Raw genomic sequence first — 19,451 nt, 5'->3', positions numbered from 1 at the left:
GCATTGGATGTACATGATTAAATGTGCTAGTTTGCAGATGCTGTTGTAATGAGTAATGTCTCTACTTGTGTTTGGCTGCAGGGGTTTCAGTTGCCAGCATGTTGTCAAACTTCTGGGTGTGGTGTCCAAGGACCAGCCTGTGTACGTGATCATGGAGCTGATGTCACACGGTGACCTCAAGAGCTATCTACGTTCCCACAGGCCAGACAACGATGTGAGTGCTCTTCATAGCTCGGTTACAAAGTGTGGTTGTTGTGCTTTGCCGCTTTTTCATATTGCCTTCCTGTAACAGCTTCGAGTTTCTTCAAACCAAATACCGTAAAAACCCGCGTATAATATGAGGCTTCTCTCTCTTGTTTTTGATTGTGCAGCCAAATGATGAGACCACCCGCCCACGAGGCAACCCTCCCACGCTGAAGCAGATTCTCCAAATGGCAGCCGAGATAGCCGATGGCATGGCGTACCTGACGGCCAACAAGTTTGTGCACCGAGACCTGGCAGCTCGGAACTGCATGGTGGCCGAGGACCTGACGGTCAAGATTGGTGACTTTGGCATGACACGAGACATCTATGAGACAGACTACTACCGTAAGGGGGGCAAAGGTCTGCTGCCTGTGCGCTGGATGGCACCCGAATCACTCAAGGACGGCATCTTTACAAGCCACTCGGATGTGTGGTCAGTAGTCACAGCTTTCATCATTCTAAATTTATCAGTCTGCCAACCTCCTCTTGTACATGAGAAATTCTTGCTCGCCATGAAATATTAAGGACAGTAGACGCCCAGTTTTAGTTGTGTGTTTTCTTCCTACAAATGGTGTTTTTTTCTCACACATTAGTATACACGGACAGCATTCACCTATGATTGCTAAATAATATATAATCGAATTCGTTCCTTGATGCTGCCTGTTTTGGTTTCATCAACCAAACGATGGCTGTGGTGTAGAGTTGCTCTTAGAGTTGCATGATGCACAAAAAACTGCAGAATCATCACTGGCATGTAGTGTTAATCTTGAAGGAACTCAGTTATAGATTCTTTAGTGGTCGTAGGCAAATACAAGAGAATGATTCATGTATAGGCTTGTGCGAATATAGTGATTTTTTCGTTTAAAGTGAATTCGAAGCGATTAGTAATTCCTTCTCGAATAATTTCGAAGTAGGAAGTAAAGAGAGTAAAGAAAAAAGAGAGAAAGAGAAGTAAAGAGAGAAAAGAGTAAAGAGAGAAATGAAAATTTACAAATTTTTGTGCAAAAACACTAGCTGTTGCACATGCCGTGGTTTGAAGTGCTCCCTTCTGCAGCTTACAACGGTTCCTGCAGTCGAAAAAAGCCTTTCACTTCTTGTCTGGGTGGCTGGCATCAAAAATATCTACAGGCGTCTGCAACCAGGGTTGTGTAAAGGTGGCTGCCCTTGCTTTACCTTTACCACCACACAAAGGGGTTTTTCGAACTGGGAATGAAATGGGGCCTTCAAGTTCTCAGCAACCTCATTCGAGATTGCATGGCTTGACTTATGATGTGCATGCGAACTGAAGTGTGTAAAAGCACTCCACACAGAGTCCCCTGATGGGTCTGCAGAGCAGGTGCTGTTCTCACATGTTGCTGTACCATGTTGATCAACTGGCACAGTGTCTTCTGCTGCCGTTGTGAGTAGAGTCAACGCCCATTGCTCTGCGGGTCGTTCAGCATAACAGGAATCTTTATATCTGGGATCAACCAACATTGCTAATGCGGGAAGGCACGACTTCCTAATATCGGGGAACCTTGTCTTGATGCTACGCAAAAGGCTGCGCAAAAGGCTTGAGGCAAGCAATGTTGCCTCATCACCTTCAGAAAAATGTTCAGCTAGAACCATCGCGATACACTATAACACGGGAATGACTTGTGACAGCGTGGAATAGCTGTCCCCAGACAGTTCAGCTGTGACATGGTCAAGCAGTTTCAAAACTTGCACTGCTGCATTCATAAGCTTCCACTCGCGTTCAAGTTTGGGACTGCTTCAGATTCTGAAAGTTCTAGAGTGATGACCGTGCAGAGCTTCACAAGCTGGCCATCATGGCATGCCAACTGTTCTATCGCATCAGGACATTTTGTATAACCGCGAGAGGGTACAGCAGCATGCTTCTCTAAATTTTCTGAAGCCATCCTTGGGCCTTGGCACTTTGTTTGTATCTAGCCACAATCGCTCTGGCCTTAGCACAGAGCTGCAAAAGCCCTGACACTTCTTCTCTTTTTGCATCACTGATGCACAAATAAAGAGTGTGTCTGAAACACTGCACACCACTCCAGGATGACCGCGCAACTGCTGAGGTAAAGTACCTTCCATTATCTGTAACGCCGAAGATCGGCACAGTACTGTGGGCTGGAAGTTCCCAATCCTCGATGACACCTGCGAAAAATAGCTCCAGGCTTTCTGCAGTGTGAGAGTTTGTCATCTCCGGGCGAGCCAATGCATGCACACGTTGCACGAAGTCCCTGTCCGTGACGTGACAAGTTAAACAATGTCATTTGCCCGTGATGTCCAACTATCATTTGTGATTGAGAGCGACTCCACTCCGCTTGCAAAAATGTCCCCAAGTTTCTTTTTCACCTTCTCTTTGCTTGATGCATAGAGGTCTGGAATAATGGATGTTGAGAATGTTGCTCGAGACGGTGCGGCATAATCAGCCATAGTGAACTTTATCACGTTGAAGAACCCTGCTTCTTCGACAATGTTTTAGAAGTGCATACTATATAGGCTAAAAAGCGAGCTTTCATTTTTGTCATCTGTTGGGCTTTTGGGGCCGACGCCTTCATTTTCGGCTTGAAATTGTCAGCTATCGATGGCTGTTGACCACTTGCCTTGCTTACCCCTTTGAGCTTGGATGGCCTTTCACGTGTGTACCGCTTCTCTTAGTAGTCTTTGTGCAAGTCCGGATGTCTCTTTAAATATGTTGCCAGGGTTTTTGTCGTACCTATCAGGGTCTTCAGAACTGCCTTGCATTTAAGACATCAAGCTTCGGTCTCAGTGGAATCTTTATAAAAAAAAGTTCCAAATCTGATTGCTGGCTGCAGACATGTCCCCCATGGTGCTCTGGAGTGGTCCAAGGCAGCGTTGACTGGTCAAATGCCGTCTCGGCAAAGACAGAGCCTCCCACTAAATGCAATCGACTGTGCCAACGAGATGCGTTTTGTGAGCCTTTGTTCTGAGCTTTCCTGGCTTGGTTTGGATTAGTTTGGGCTGGACTGGATTGGGAAAGAATCCAAGAACCGAAACGTCCGAAAACGCCTTCATATGGCAATTCGTTTGAGCTGAATCCTTGGAAATTTCTGAATAAATAAATTCGAACAGAAGCGACTATCGCATAGCTTATTATTCATTCAATTGAATGTTCGCACAAGCCTATCCATGCATTCTAATGCCTGATGCCCCATTTTGGAGAAGACAATATGCATTCATAAACTTGATGCCTATAGTCCTTTTTTAAGAAGTGGTAGGCTGGACAGACACACAGTGCATGCACTTTTCTTTCCTCATGTCTTTCCATGTGTTGATATTACTGAGCGCTTTTATGTCCTGATCATTTTGGAAAGTTGCTCTGTCAGAGTGGAGAAGCAAAAAAACAATTGTGAAGGTTCAAGCATGGCTTGAACCTAGTGATAGAGCGAAAGCTGTGAATGTTGCAGTGAATATTTCTGTAGACACCTGGATTTAATATGCCACCGTCACAACGCTCGAATGAATCTTCTGTCCTAGCAACTCGCTGTTTTCGTTCGCCTCTACTAACTACCAAGTTATCTGTCTTCTTCTTCTTCTTTCCTCCTCCGACTACACTATGGGAAGAAAATTTGAGAGATAATATTATTATACATTGAAAAAATTGGGGCGGAGTATAGGATTGAGAAAAAATAACTTCCGGCCTGCACCACACGTTAGGATGCAGGAAAGAAGCATAGTATGTAGGGTGTAAACTCAAGTTAATAAATAGCAACCTAGCTGTGAGATCAAGAAGGGGAAACGTATGTAAGTAGCCAATATGTGTTTCATTTTTATTGGATCCTCAGGGTAAAAAGCATAAAGTTACAGATGCAGATAAAGATATACACATAAGCATACACAGTGAATATTGCAAAGCAAAATGTTTTCATCCTCCTGTTGGGTAGGAAATGGCAGGCAGTTGTAGGCATCAATCTATATATGGAAAGTCAGTTTCTTTGTTGTTTTTTTTCCTTGTCAGCTGGGGCCAGGAATGGGGCGGCAGACTTATATGAGGCTATATATGGTATGTCGAAGGGCAAGAAAAAAAGAACATTATATACAGTCGAACCCGGATATATCGAATTTTGGTTATATCGAACTCCGCACCACGCACTGGAAAGTGTGCCTTCCCCAAAGAGAATTGCATCACCCTCGGCCGTTTGCCGCATGACGTTTTCAAGCCACGGGCGGAAGGGATGAGAGGGGACAGTTTGGCTAGGGCAGCGCTACGCCCATTCCCCAAAGCGCGCACATCTGCGGTTATCGTTTCCCGCGCGCCAGCACGTGACGTTTGCAAGCCATGTGCGTGAATGAACCAGAGAGAACCGGTGGAAACCAGAGGGGAAAGACGCGATAGAGCGAAGCGCAAGGGTGTGCCCATTCTTTTGCCAAGCTATCTCTCTCCCTCTCTCCCGGCCTTCGTTCGCAGTTGCACGCGCTACGCATGCGCCAAGCCAGCTCAGCCCGTTTTCAGACAGAACGTCGACGCTTTCTCCGCCGTGTGCTGCGAAACCCCCTCTGCGCGGGGCGGCTGACGGGGCTATGGCGCCTGCGGAAGTTAAGAAGAGGCAGATCTATCTTTTTTTTTTTTTTTTGCGAGAGTCGTTTGTTCTGTGCTGTACGCGCGGCGTAGCATAAGATATGGCGTTACGAAGCGGCTTTTTTTTTTTTTTTTTTTTTTTTTTTTTTTTTTTTTTTTTTTTTCAGGGAGTCTTTTATCCTTGCAGTATGAATCAACGAAAGCACGCGGTCAGCTGCGATCATGACACCGGCTTTTAGCATTTTTCGCTTCAAACAGCATTTGCAGCTACTTTATCACGCTTTCCAATGATTTTGTGGCAGTAGACTACGCCTGCCCCAAGCGCGGCGTGATAAATCGAACCAGGCTTGTGCAATCAAGCCATCACGGGCAGTCTGCCGAGTTTGCTCCCCGCCGCAGCAGGAGCTATCAAAAGATAAACACCGGCAACGTTTTCGCTGCGCAGCATCTTGGCACGCTGCTAAGAAATGAGCTGCGGATGAGACGACCAAAACAGAGTGCGACATGCAAGCGATAACGCTGGCAATTTCTGCCGCGGCGACACAGAAACCGTGTTTGGAGCTGCCGCGGTGGCTCTTACAGCAGAGGGACGCAGTTCCAACAAGTCGGAAATTTTTTTATCTGTCGCTGCCGCTCGTCGCCGAGATCACTGAACCGCTTGCATGTGAGCGAGCTGGCCTTAACGCTTTTTTTTTTTCTTTACAAATTCTCGAGTGCAAAAGTGGAGGGTGGGTTCATTGTGCCAGTGAGTTGATTACGCGACAAATACGGTATCGTTTTTTTTTTTCGCATCGTAAGTGCCGTCTGAAGCCGATTTCTGTATATCGAATTATCAATATATCGAACTGTTTCGCAATCCCCTTCAAGTTCGATATATCTGGGTTCAACTGTATTTCTACTTTTGTCTCAAATATAACGCAAGATTTGACCTTAAACATGACTTGAGAAAAAAACTTCATGCTCTTGTAGATGGGGTAGCTTCTTAAAGGATGTCTAGTGTTTTTTGGTGTTATTCGTTTCCTTTGACCACAATATTTTTATCTAAAATCCGTATTTTTGTTCGCATTTTTTATCTTGTTTTTTAAGCCGCGCAGTGTGTTAAGACAGATAATATTATACAGTCTGTCATTTTCTCTCACTGCAAAAACAAATACGCACCGTTTTCTCTGTGGTCAAATAGACTGCAGGCATGCAGTTGAAAAAGCTGCTGAGACGTTATGACTTTGTTGGCCTGCTATGCAACCGCAGGTCGTACGGAGTTGTGCTGTGGGAAATGGCAACACTGGCCTCCCAGCCTTACCAAGGCCTGTCCAATGAGCAGGTTCTAAAGTATGTCATTAGTGGAGGCATCATGGAGAAGCCAGAGAACTGCCCTGAGAAACTGTGAGTGGACATTTTGCCCGTCTTGTCCTTGTCATTGCCGATTTGTGCCATGTTTTGTCATGTTGTCCGCACCCACTCACTTCAGTGCTCTTTTTACGTTTCCATCATGCTCTGACGTGTTTTCAAAACACATTAAAGCTAAATTGAAATATTCTTCATTACATGGACGCTGGCATTCTTTGCAAAAACACATTCCAGAAGCATGTGATGGGTGATGCTATTTGCGTTGCTGCCAGTAGGTTAGATTTTTGTTCGCAACAGTAGAAATGATTGTGTATTTTGTAAAGAGATGTGGTGCTGCTGAGCTGTTAATTCAGATTGCATGAAGCTGGGGAACAGGTTGACAATATCTTCTGTTTGAACTCTTGAATGCCAAAGTCTGTTTTCTATATTCAGTAGAAGCTCACTAATTTGACCCTCGACATTGACATTTGACATTGTCCCGGCTTGTCGTGCGTGACAGCTAATGTGGCTACCATGGCATTCTTGCTATAACTTTGGTTTCATTGTTACCGTATTAGCAGTATTATCAGGAACTTGTGTGACGAGCACATGTAATGTTGCTGGGTTTCAGATACCAGATCATGAAGCTTTGTTGGGAGCGTGTCCCACGGTCACGACCAAACTTTTTGCAAGTCATCGAGATGCTGCTGAACGATGTGGGACCGCACTTCAAGGAGGTCTCCTTCTACCACACTTGCTACCTCAAGAACCAAGAGCGGCGCTCCTCTATGCCCGCAGACAAAGACGGTGCTGCTGCTGGTGACTTTGATGAGGAAGAAGAGGAAGAGAACCTTACGGCTGAGACGCCGCTCTGCAATGCCCCCGCCTCCACCTCGGAGCGTCCTCCTCGTGGCTTCACCCCAGATGTGTCGTCACTGAATGACATGGATGAAGACCACTTGCAGCGATGCTTCTCCGATGAGATTGAGGACGACGATGATCCTGACATGGATGCTCTGAGCTTGGGTGCTGGTGAGCCATCCGTATCAGTAGCTGTGCCATCCGCACGCGGTGGACAGAGTTCCCCCTTGCGCGATGAGCAGAGGCCCGGGGACGAGCTCCCTCCTTCTGATGGGAGCAAAGGGAGTAAGGTGAGCAACCTGTCCAATGGGAGCATTGTGAATGGACGCATGTGCTTTCCGCAGCTTGGCAGCCGGACTACTGCGTGCTAGCACTGGGCCAACTGAGGGCCATTTAGGGTCCCGAGGGTCTGCGACACAGTGGGCGTGACAGGCAGCAGGGGGACCCGTGCCACGTGAGAGGAGGCGCGTTGCGTGTACCCCGCTACTATGGTAGCTTCGTGACAGTGCTGTTTCCCTGTGGCCATCGAGGGGGATACTGCACTTCGCTCGGCATGACACCCATCGGCAAGTCCTGCCAAGAAACAACCATGCCAGTGAAGGAGGCCTGGCAGGGCACATTGCATTGGTGCCAGCCTTGCTGCAACAGAGTTTCCGCCACCAGGTCTTTCCTGCAGCATGCTTACTTAAAACTGGTGCGACACTCTGTGGGAATGCAGTGCTCTAAATGAGGTGAAAGAGGGCGTGAAGGAAAAAGCCCCTGGCTCTGTTGCGCCACCCGTTGTGTGCCTATGTGAGAGTCGGCCCCACTCCTGATGTGCTAGTGCTGTGGGTGTGCGCACATCATGTTTGGAAGGCAGGTGGGCTGCGGTTAAAAGCCGTGCTCGTACAGCTGTGCGGAGAGAGTAGGTACACCTCCTCTGGACTGGCTGTAGCGTCCAGCTGTGTTACTGTAAGGGCCTGTGGCAGGCCCACGGCGCACATTCTGGCAGGTGGCAGCGTCAATGTGACTGCCGACAACGGTTGGGGTGAGCTCACCTGCACTTGGGTCGGCAGAGAGGTGCAGTCATTTTCGCGTGGGATTCAGACAGAACTTGCTGCCACTGTCATGGCCGTGGTTCACTGTGTGTTCTGGATGTGTCAAGCATGCCTTTGGCGAACACAACACAAATGCCTGCCATGTGTCATGGGATACGTGTCCGCTTGGAGTCCACCATACAGCCTGAATTTTGTGCTGTTGCGGCAGTTAACATTAGCATGTCCCTGCCTAGCCATTCTGGTCGTTGTTTGTGACCGCGCACATCACAGTGATAGAGAGTTCAACGACAGCATCAGAGCCTTATACTACCACTGCTTTATACGAGTGATTGTTGTTATTCCTTCAGACATTTGCAGCTTTGAAAAGTGCTCGCGATAGCATTTCAGCACCGTGTATACAGAAAGATGCAAATGCAGTCTCAGAATATTCACATGATGCAAACTTTTGCAGTAACAAGCAAGACAGCAGTTGCACTGAACATTGCCTTGCTAGGATACAAGCTTGTGTTGAATGCATGTCATGCAAGGATTAACAATGCCTGCTTGTCATCAGCAGAAGACGTTTTGTGATCAAATGTTTCCGGCAGGCTTTTGAGAGCATGCCACCACAACATGTCACCACAAGAGCATACTCTCGTGTGGGGGGAGCCTCAAGTTCACTGGGGCATAATTTATTGCGGGGCGAAGGAGTTCAGTAGATCGCTTCTTGATGATGAAAGAGTCATATGTGGTTTTCATGTTCAGCAAAATTTTCTCGTTGCCATCTCACTTCATGGTTTTGGCTTTCAGCTTTTATAGTGACCTTCCAAAAAAAGATATAGAAAAAGGAAAAATGAAATAATATTCCGAACTTTTTATGAAATATTCTTACCAGCCAGGTACATTGAGACCATGGCAGGCTTGTATTGCCGTCATTGGATTCAGTTTAAACAGTGTGGCCCTATGGCCTTCAGACTAACCTCATTACATCTCATTACATTTGTCACAATTCTTTAGAATGTCAGTTTTACTACTTTGTATGATCATTGAACAAATGTATTTAGGATCACTTCACTTAGCATATGTGCACCAATGCCTGCTTTGGGGGCTGCCCTACATTATTTGTAAACAGTGGGTTTTTTTTTTTTTCTGTTTTACTTCGATTGTGTAATGTCAGTGCATTATATGGGGGCAACAGCACAAGGTATACAAGCGGGTAATCTGTCTGTATGTGGCAGAGAAGTCATTTTTCTTTATTCACATCATTTTCTTTTTTTTTTTCCATCATGCTGCAGGCTTTATGTTTAAGTATTTTATACCATGGTCATCACATCTAGTCAGGGTTCTGTCTCAATTGTGTGTTCGTTTCTTCTGTGTTTTTTTATTATTATTTTTTTTTTTAGGTTATGTAAGATACACATCATTCAAGGCTCTCTGGCCCATTGTGGCAATTGCAGGAGGCCTTGGAACATTTCTGAGGAAAACATTGCTTCCAGTTTCTGGTTGTAAAAAAGAAACAATAGTGGGGAGGGATTCGACAGAGCAGGTGTTTAGAAAATATCTCTGATTTCAAATTAAGTCACTACATTTTGTGCTCTGTAGCTGCTTAAGTCACAGCCTACATATTCAGCTACTACCCTTTTTAGCTGGCACGTGTCTGTCTGCAAACTAATTTGCTTTTGCTCTTTGTCCATTCGCCCTCAACCGTTTGGTTTGCTCAAGGGCTGAATTTAATCTGAGCTACTGTTTTGGAAGCGCCATGTTAAAATTTTATGCAGCAGTTATCAGTGCAACTGCTGCCTGTGTTTGCGTTCGAGTGCGTTACCTTTTGTTTCCCCCATGTTCTTGTTTTATTTCCCCGCTTTTAGTTTTGCTGGCATGTTACATTGTTCGTACCCACATTGGCGTGACAAAACGCTGCTGTCATTGGGGCTTAATCGGTGGTTGCCTGGTGGTGCAAAAATATGGTCTGTCTCATTTTCCGAGCAGTTCCAGAGCCAGTGTGTCTAAGCAGAGGCTGGAAGATGTTGCGTGTTGTCGCAAACTTAACGGTCCAGATGTGTGGAGTCATTGGCGGTGGCAGAATGACATAGCTTTCCATACGGGTGTTTTATTACTTCACTTTGTTCATTTTTGTTTGTTTGCTTGTTCATGTTGCTTTACTATGGTTTTGTTATTGCGGTTGCCCTTATCATTTTCTTTCTTTACACTTTTGTATGTTCTGCCTCTTGGTAGCATTGTTTTGTCTGTGACTGCTGTTGTTTTACCATTTTGTGCATGTCTTCAGTTTTATTCCCTCAATAGTGTCAGGTGTTGTTTTGAGAGGCTGGCAAAAAGCAGGGGGTGCATGCACCACTTTTACGCGCGATTCTTCTGACACAGCCGTGCCATTATTCTGTGGGGGTCTTTTATTCGAGCAGTGTTTGAGTTATCTATCTCATTCTTATTGCTTTCCTCTCCTCCCTTTCCTGTTAGTGCGTGCGATGGTGCCAAAGATGGTGGCGAGAAAACAGCTCAATGGGAGGACACAGTGCTTTAGGTTTTCATTGAGTAGTTTGTTCATCTGCTTGCGTGTAGCCTAATGCTGCAACAGTAACACTTTACACGCAACCCTAAATCCATTTTTTTCCTCCTTTTTTTTTTTTTTTTTCATGCATGCACTTATGAAGCTCTCAGTTTGTGTAGGTTCCTACCATCTATGATAGTTTCCAGACTGATGGGGTTGCAAACTCCCCCTTCTTAAGCTGGCCTTTGATGCTGGTATTGTCCTAGGATTGCTCTTTCACACTCTTTATTGTCAGCAGTACTCTGAGAAACATTTGCAGCTGAATTCAAGGCATTGCACAGTTCTTGGAGGGGCTTAGCTCACCTTCTTCATCATTCACGCGTCTACACATGCAACTGTAGCTTCAGAGCTTTGTACTGTCCTGCTTAGCTTCATAGCGAGAAGTTTCACAGCATTTCCATCTACTTTTATCTTTTGCCCCTTGCTTAGATAATACCTTATGCCCTGTTTTTGACAAATTTAAACAGGGTCAGTTCGTGAACACTGTTGCAAAGGTATTGCTGAAAGTTGTAGTCTGGCTGGGTTTTTGCGTACCTTCTGCCTCTAAATACAGCTAGCAGAAAATGGTAAACTGATAAAATTATGACAGGATGTAAACGCATTTCAACCGTTCAGTACCGCTAAACATGCATGACATGCGTCATTTTGTTTTACCTACTAACAGGCATGACTTGCTTAAAAAAGCTAGCACATTTGGTCCTTTTACGCATTCACAGATGATGTGCTAGCTTCAGTTCAATTCACATCCCCCTAAGTTGACATGCCTCTCGGTCTGTCAGGATCTATATTTTGCCACATCCTAGGCTGGATTGAGCAACTTCATGCTTCACACAAATATTTTCCATCACATTGTCGCGCTTTGTGTTTTGTAGCCTGCACCTTTTGCTTTAGTTCGTGTTCGAGCAATATATGTTCCTTTTAATGACGCCGCTTTGCGTCTGAATCCACCAAGTCAAGGTACATTCCAAATGCAGTGAACATTCATTGTTTTCTGGAGCGTAGTAGATGAAATTGCTTGAACGGGCAAAATTTTTACATTATTGTTGCATTGTGTGCAGTCAATGCAGTCCTCCTGGCACAAATGACAGGGCTGTTGGACGTGGCACTTCAGCTATGCATTGAGCCTAAACGAATATGAAGCCTTCGTTCATGGTGTCCTTAATGTTTCAGGATATTTTTGCAGTGCCTTCTATTTCTCACTAATTTATTCTTTACTAGGAAGATGTTTTGCTAATTTTAAATTTGCCATTATCTTGGAAAATCTGCAAGGAATTCTTAGTTCCATGCGTGCAAACCTCAGAAAGCCTAGCTTATTTTTAATGCATGCCTCAGCATATGAAAATTTGACTTATTTTAGATGCATGCCTCATATTTTGTTAAATTGTCGAAGGCACGGTGTGCTTTAAAGTGTCAGCTTAGAACTTTGCTCAAGACTTGTGGGAAAAGTGCAGACCCGACTCCCTGCATTGTTGCATACCTTGTTTTTCTTTCTTTTAGTCTTAGTTCTGATGCAAGTCTTTTTCTCATTTGTGGTTGGTGTGTCTGGGGTGTGTAGATACCTTCTATTTATTCCTAATATGTTCAAGCACAGGACAAGAAACAGTGTAGTGCAGAAGTCTAAGCTGTGTATTCATTTATCACTTTTATTGTTGTGTAGACACCACTAACTTGTGAGACAAAACAATCGTGCAAAATAAAAACAAACTGCTTCCTTCATTTAAAGGTCAGAGATAAGCTGCTGACTTTGGCCAGGTGGGATCAAGGCACACATCCTGGTGGGAGGAGGGGGGAGAACAGATAAAAACAAAAATATGTAGTGGCAAATTCTCATAATATCTGTGTAATCATAGAAACAAAGTATGCTGACTGCATTGACACTTGTTTCCTTTATTTTTGTATGGTGCATCTTGTGCTCTGCACTGCCTAGGCTGGCCCTCATGAAGTGAACAGAGGTTCTCATTGTCAGCCTGTATTGTGTGCTCGTTCATTAATTCTTTTGTGTTTCATACCTCTACACAAGATGCATATTGTGTCTACATCTTAAAATACATTTTGGCCTTTTGTCCTGGCATTGCACTGCAACATAATCCCAGTGGCTGCAAAGCAACATTTGATGTTATCCCCCTGAACAAATACATCACCTGGCATGGCTCTTGAAACATATAAAACTGCTACGCTCTGGGGCCTCAAATCGTAGCCAAGTGGCTAGCTCTCGCCTCCTTGCTCACATGATCTTTTCTCTCTCTCTCTCTCTCTCACCCCCCCCCCCCCCTTTTGTTTGAATGTTTTTTCTATGTGTGTGTGTACGAGTGCATGTCTATATTTACAGCATCAGTTTTAGAGAAACACTCTTGCACATTGGGGGACAGGGCAGCTCTACCCTGATCCACGTGTATTTGTTTGTGGCGGACTTTGTTGTGGGAATGCATGCAGAGTGAGAGAGGGGGGAAAAAGCATCATGTGGCCAGGGTATCATCGTCATCTGAAATTTTGCCTTGACATGCCAGATTCTGCAAAGATTGCTATCCTCTTCCCTTTTTTTTTTCTTTTTCTTGTGCACACAAAACGCCTGTAGCACAAACAGTGTGTAGCTATTCAGATCTGCTGCTTGCTCACCTGCTACAAACACATCCCACGAATGGGAAGACAGTGCATTGTGCTTTGAGTAGGAAGAAAGAAACTGTTCTTACAGAATCCTATGCTCGGACAGGCTTTGTGGAGTAGTCGCTGCAGCTGTCTGGTCACGCGTGACGAAGCGTATACAGAATACCACTTTGCCGTCTTCTCTGAGGCATAGAGCTCTCATGTGGAATGGTATTGTGTGCACTGTGCTGTTTGCATGTGTCAATATGCGTGCATGCCGAACGTACTTAAAACGGCATGTGTATTCGTGTCGGGGAGCGCTAGCTGAGGTGCTCATTCAAGATGCTGTGTTTTATGTGTGTTCAGGAAAATTTTGGGGGTCTGAAATGTCAAGGGCGACACTTGTTGAGACAACTCTAGTTTGCTAGACATTTGTCCCTTCGCAGCGACACTGTACATGCACTCACCACTTCATTCATAGTATCCGGTTGACAGATTTCGAGCAGCCTCTGGCGCTTATGTGTCACAGTCTGTCTCTCTTTTATTTTATTTTTTTTTCATGAATGTACATCTAATCATTAATCATTATTTTTAACAGTAAAACATATTTGTGTGGCGTGTGCTGTAACGAGAAGGAAGCTCCCATGTATTATTGGTTTCTGCACTCTTTTTTCTTTGTGATGTGTATAGTTTGTATTTATTTCAGCAGAAGCAGCTGTGGAAGTCTTATGCGACAGTTTCTCATTTTCCTTTTTCGTGCTGCCTTCTTTCTGTCTCCATTCACGCGAGGCGACACTCCTGACGTATGTGTATATATGTAAGATAGGACACTGCATCATCTTGTGTTGGTATGTGACATTATACCATTGTGTGTAAATACATATATATTGTATATGGGGGTTTGTGAACCCACATTGGACTTCAGTGCCAATATTATGCGTCATAATAAACCATTATTTATTTCTATATGCTGCATTGTGCACTGTCATTCTTGATGCTCGTTCCTTTCCTCCGAGCACCATTGAATTGCGTGTCTGTGCTGAGCACATTATCATACGGTAAATGAAATAGTGTTTGCTTTAACCGCTAAGTTTGCTGTGCCATGAGAGCAAAAGTGATCTTTTAGCTTGTGTGTTTTCGCTTCATGTGGTGAAGTAAACTTCAAAGGACATTATATTGGGGCCCTTTATTCATTATGGCACATCGCACTGTCACAGTTCCAGAGGGAAAGGATGTGATGTGGCTAGGCAGTCACATGTGTTCCTGAAACATTTCCTTAGTGTTGGGATGTGTTGGATATATTTGGCCGCTTCAAGCACCAAGCTGAATGGTGCTTTCAGCAGAACAGAATGCAAAGCACGTCATAAGTGGCGTGCCTCAACACACCACTTTCAGAGTTGAAAGCCTGAATATTCCACATCCAGACAGAATGCTTACCTATACTCCGTTTCATAGATCAGGTGCAATGCAGCGAAAGCTACGCAAGTAGTCTGTAAGAAAAAAAAAAAGGAGGCGTATCACTACGCACTTGTTTCGTGGCCGAGTGGTTTTTGCAGAAACGGGTTCTATTCTGAGCATATACGTTTGCAATAACTTGCTTCGCGTGCCTGGACATCTTCGCAGTGCGGATCTTGTAGTAACTTTTGGATGGCATTGAAACAGCATCCCCTAGGTAAATTTTGGGTATGAGCATGAAGATGGCAGTGCGGAGATCGCTCTGTTGTGCAGCGCGGAGGCCATGGCTGGCAGAGTTGCGGGGCAGCGAAAATGCGACACGAACAAAAACGACAAACAAAAAAATCTTTTCTTCCAAAAAAATGCTGCTTTTTATGGAGCTGATGGCAAATGTAAGATGTATTAAGCTTGCAGACAAAGCAACTATTATTTCCTGTCAAGAGCAGGCACTAGGTTTCATCACGGATGCGGGGAGCGCAAACAAGAGCTCTAGCTTTGGCAGTGTTGCACGAAACAGAGTATAGGACCTCCTGATAATCTGACTGGGCTGTGCTAAATCTCAAAGTAACTTTTGGATGGCATTGAAACAGCATCCCCTAGGTAAATTTTGGGTATGAGCACAAAGATGGCAGATAGATTGAGACATTCTTGTTCCAAAATTGCAAATATGTAATGTTTACCGAGAATAGAGCTTGGATAACCAGCAGCATATATTTACAAAAGTTAGAGACGCCCCCAAGTACCGCCGCACTTGTCATGTCAATTCTTGTTCAGCCGTGACTGGCTGTTTTTATGCACTAGCACGATGCGAAATGCTCTGGGAATAGCAAACCGGCATGGCAGATGTACATTTGGTTTGCAAAATTCGGTGGCAGTCTAGTCCCCGCCGTAAGTGGCGTTGACCTACCGTCTCAGCCCCGTAGGGCCAGGAACTGCCAGCCTTCACCACTTTTGAGGCGTTCTGATTAGCCGAGGAGGGATGCGTTCTGATTGGCTGAGGCGGGATGCGTCCCTGCCATCTGCAATGCCACACTTAACGCGCACTCTGTGAAAGGTGGATGTTCCTGGCCCTACGGGGCTGGGACTGGTAGGTCAACGCCGCTTGCGGCTGGGGCCAGACTGCAACCGAATTTTGCGGCGGCTGTCGCGTGGCGTTCCTTGGCGCGCTTTCAAATGTGGGATTGCAGAATAATAATAATTGGTTCACAGGAAGGGAAAGGCGCAGTATCTGTCACACTTTCATCTGTGGACACCTGAACCGCGCTGTATGGGAAGGGAGGAAGGTGGGAGTTAAGGTGGAAGGAGAAAGAGGAGCCGTAGTGGAGGGCTACGGAGTAATTTCGACCACCTGGGGATCTTTAACATGCGCTGACATCGCACAGCACACGGACGCCTCTTCGTTTTGCCCCCATCGAAACGCAGCCGCCGAGGTCGGGTTCGAGCCCGGGTATTCCGGACAGTAGTCTGGCGTCTTACCACTGCACCACCCCGGCGGGGCCGTCTAGATATTGCTTTATTTATTTATAGGAAGGGAAAGGCGCGGTAACTGTCTCACTTGTTTTCTGTGGACACCGCAACCGCGCCGTAAGGGAAGGGAGGAAGATGGGAGTGAAAGTGGATAGAGAGAAAGAGGAGCCGTAGTGGAGGGCTACGGAGTAATTTCAACCACCTGGGGATCTTTAACGTGCGCTGACATCGCACAGCACACGGACGCCTCTTCGTTTCGCCTCCATCGAAACGCAGCCGCCGAGGTCGGGTTCGAACCCGGGTACTCCGGCACAGCAGTCGGGCGTCTTACCACTGCACCACCCCGGCGGGGCCGTCTAGATATTGATTTATTTATTTATAGGAAGGGAAAGGCGCGGTAACTCTCTCACTTGTTTTCTGTGGACACCGCAACCGCGCCGTAAGGGAAGGGAGGAAGATGGGAGTGAAAGTGGATAGAGAGAAAGAGGAGCCGTAGTGAAGGGCTACGGAGTAATTTCAACCACCTGGGGATCTTTAACGTGCGCTGACATCGCACAGCACACGGACGCCTCTTCGTTTCGCCTCCATCGAAACGCAGCCGCCGAGGTCGGGTTCGAACCCGGGTACTCCGGCACAGTAGTCGGGCGTCTTACCACTGCACCACCCCGGCGGGGCCGTCTAGATATTGATTTATTTATTTATAGGAAGGGAAAGGCGAGGTAACTGTCTCACTTGTTTTCTGTGGACACCGCAACCGCGCCGTAAGGGTAGGGAGGAAGATGGGAGTGAAAGTGGAAAGAGAGAAAGAGGAGCCGTAGTGGAGGGCTACGGAGTAACCTCCGCGGACTGACTGATTCATTTATAAGAGGGAAAGGCACGGTAACTGTCTCACTTGTTTCCTGTGGACACCGCAACCGCGCCGAAGGGAAGGGAGGAAGGTGGGGGTGAAAGTGGAAAGTGGAGGGCTACGGAGTAAGTTCGACCACCTGGGGATCTTAAACGTGCGCTGACATCGCACAGCACACGAACGCCTCTTCGTTTCGCCTCCATCGAAAGCAGCCGCCGAGGTCGGGATCGAACCCGGGTGCTCCGGCACAGTAGTCGGGCGTCTTACCATTGCACCACCCCGGCGAGGCTGGCATATATGGAGGAAGGGATCTCAGCGCGATCGAGGCTCAGTTGGTGCTCCGACCGAGCGCTCGCGATCTGCCATTGGAATTCAACATGACAAGTGTACGTTTAGACTGTAAGCCATCGCTCCTGTCGCGTGGCGTTCCTTGGCGCGCGTTCAAGTGTGGGATTGCAGATGGTAGGAACGCTAGACAAGAACAGACCTCAGGCTTTCGCCTTTCACTACTTTAGTCGCTAAAGTCCCTCGTAATTTTTTGAAACAAAGGTGTCCCGGGCCCTCAGGCCCCTGGACCCACGCACGGCCCCACTGACTCAAACGTTCATGTCCCTGCGGTTCGTGATGTCGGCAGCCCGGTTTGTGATCTGCCGGACCAGATCCTCAGAGTGTAGCAGGGCCTCCCAGTCCTCCCAGGTGGTAAGGTGCTCCAGACCCCGAGTGGGAGGATCCGTCCGGCATTAGAATAGAATGGGATAAGGGTCGCGGTGGGGTCGTTGCAAATGGTGCAGGAGGGGTTGGTGCGTGTTTGATAGTATCAGGACCTAATATAAGGGGATGGGAGGGTTCGCGTCTGCAGGCGGCGTCATACAGATTGATGGTAATTGTCTAGGGAAGAGTGAGGGGGGGGTAGAGCTGGTCTCTCGGCTCGATAGGCCCGAGTCGTGTGCATGCGCTTGCATAACTATGACGCGGGAGCCGCCTGTTTCCGGCGTATCGTACCTCGGGCTAAGACGATTTCGGCCTCGCTGCCGGGGTTCCCCTTGCGCGCTGGCATCCAGAGGAGCTTCACGTGGCGGAGTGGATTAGCAGTTAGCGAGGTTAGCTATACTCCGTTTCATACATCAAGTGCAACAGTGACAAAGCTAGAACCCTTAATGTTTGCGCTCCCGGCATCCGTGATGAAAAATAGTGCCTGCTCTTGACGAGAGGAAATAATAGTGGCTTTGTCTGCAAGCTTAATAAATCTTACATTTGCCACCAACTCCACAAAAAGCACCTTTTTTAAGGAGAAAAGATCGGATTCGGTGAGTTTGTATGTTTTATTTGTCGTTTTCGTTCGTGTCGCGTTTTCGCTGCCCCGCAACTTTGCCAGCGGTGCCCGTCTCGCAGTGCAACGCAGCGATCTCGACTGCCTCTTCGGAGCAGATTTTTATGCGAAGCATATTGCTAGAGGTAAACCACAGCCCTTCGTGACGGTTACACGCCGTGCAAAGAATGTGGAATTCTACGTCACACCACGTGATACGCTGACGTCACGACAAGAGACGGGGGACCGGCTCGCGCCGTCGGCTGCGGTTGCACGCCGTGCGGACCACGTGTAACCAAGGAAAGAGAAGTTTAGCCAAGTGTAACCATGGAGAGAGAGAAAGAGAGAGAAGGCAGAGAGGTTAACCAGGAAAGTTTCCGGTTTGCTACCCTGCACTGGGGAAGGGGAATGAGGAGTTCAAAGGAGAAAGATAGAAGAGAATGATAGGAAAGGTAAGGCGGCGAGGAGCACAGTCACAGTTTCTCAATCAAGTTTGTGTCTCTCATAAAACACATAAGTGCTTTGAAGGCTTTGCCGTTAGACGCCTTCTGTGGCCATGATGGCCCGAGGATTTTCTCCTCTGTGAAAGGACGGCTCTCAAGATGGTCCAGAGCCGAACGCAGCGCATATCTTTCGCTTGAAAAAGTAGGGCACTCGCAAAGGAGATGCTGTGTGATCTCTTCGCAGCCGCATCTTTCACAGTTAGGGCTATCCGCCATTCTCATCACATAAGCGTATTTTTTGGTGAATGCAACACCGAGCCACATACGGCACATCAGTGTTGTTTCGCGCCGCCCTTTGTTAGGGGGAACACGAAGGCGCAGCCCAGGGTCTAGTTCCCTGAGGCGTCGATTGGAAAATTCTCCTTTGTTCCAGGCTGAAAGCGTTAGCTCCGCCGCTAAGGAACGAAATCGACAAGCTGCGTCAACTCTAGATATAGGAATGTTCACCATGGAAAGCCGAGTTTAGCAATCAATATGCTTCGCATCTGACCGGGCTTAACCAATTGCTAAGCCTCAGCCATTTTTTCTATAAGATCTGCACTACGAAGATGTCCAGGCACGCGAAGCAAGTTATTGCAAACGTGTATGCTCAGAATAGAGCCCGTTTCCGCAGAAACCACTCGGCCACGGAACGAGCGCGGAGTGATACGCCTTTTTATTTTTTCTTGCGGACTACTTGCGTAGCTTTCGCTGCGTTGCACCTGATGTATGAAACTGAGTATAGTATGAGAAGAGCAGGGACAT

At 46.7% G+C, this 19,451-nt stretch overlaps 1 protein-coding gene across 2 annotated transcripts in view; it reads left to right on the top strand.

Annotated features, from left to right (window-relative positions):
* InR (Insulin-like receptor) overlaps window positions 1-14,094 on the top strand; it is a 180,772-nt gene extending 166,678 nt beyond the window's left edge. For both annotated transcript variants that reach the window (XM_084594773.1, XM_084594772.1), the window contains exons 24-27: window positions 82-214; window positions 372-676; window positions 6,023-6,157; window positions 6,732-14,094. In XM_084594773.1, the coding sequence (XP_084450899.1) occupies window positions 82-214; window positions 372-676; window positions 6,023-6,157; window positions 6,732-7,332 (1,174 nt within the window). In that variant the 3' untranslated portion in view covers window positions 7,333-14,094. The remainder of the gene's footprint in view (window positions 1-81; window positions 215-371; window positions 677-6,022; window positions 6,158-6,731) is intronic.
* The last annotated feature ends 5,357 nt before the right edge of the window (window positions 14,095-19,451 follow it).

This window comes from Amblyomma maculatum, chromosome 2, assembly GCF_055883805.1.
Source record: "Amblyomma maculatum isolate TAMU_Amacu chromosome 2, ASM5588380v1, whole genome shotgun sequence".
NCBI classification, from domain to species: Eukaryota; Metazoa; Arthropoda; class Arachnida; order Ixodida; family Ixodidae; genus Amblyomma; species Amblyomma maculatum.
The sequence above is the reverse complement of the archived record's forward strand: the minus strand, read 5'-3'. Positions and strand labels throughout refer to the sequence as shown.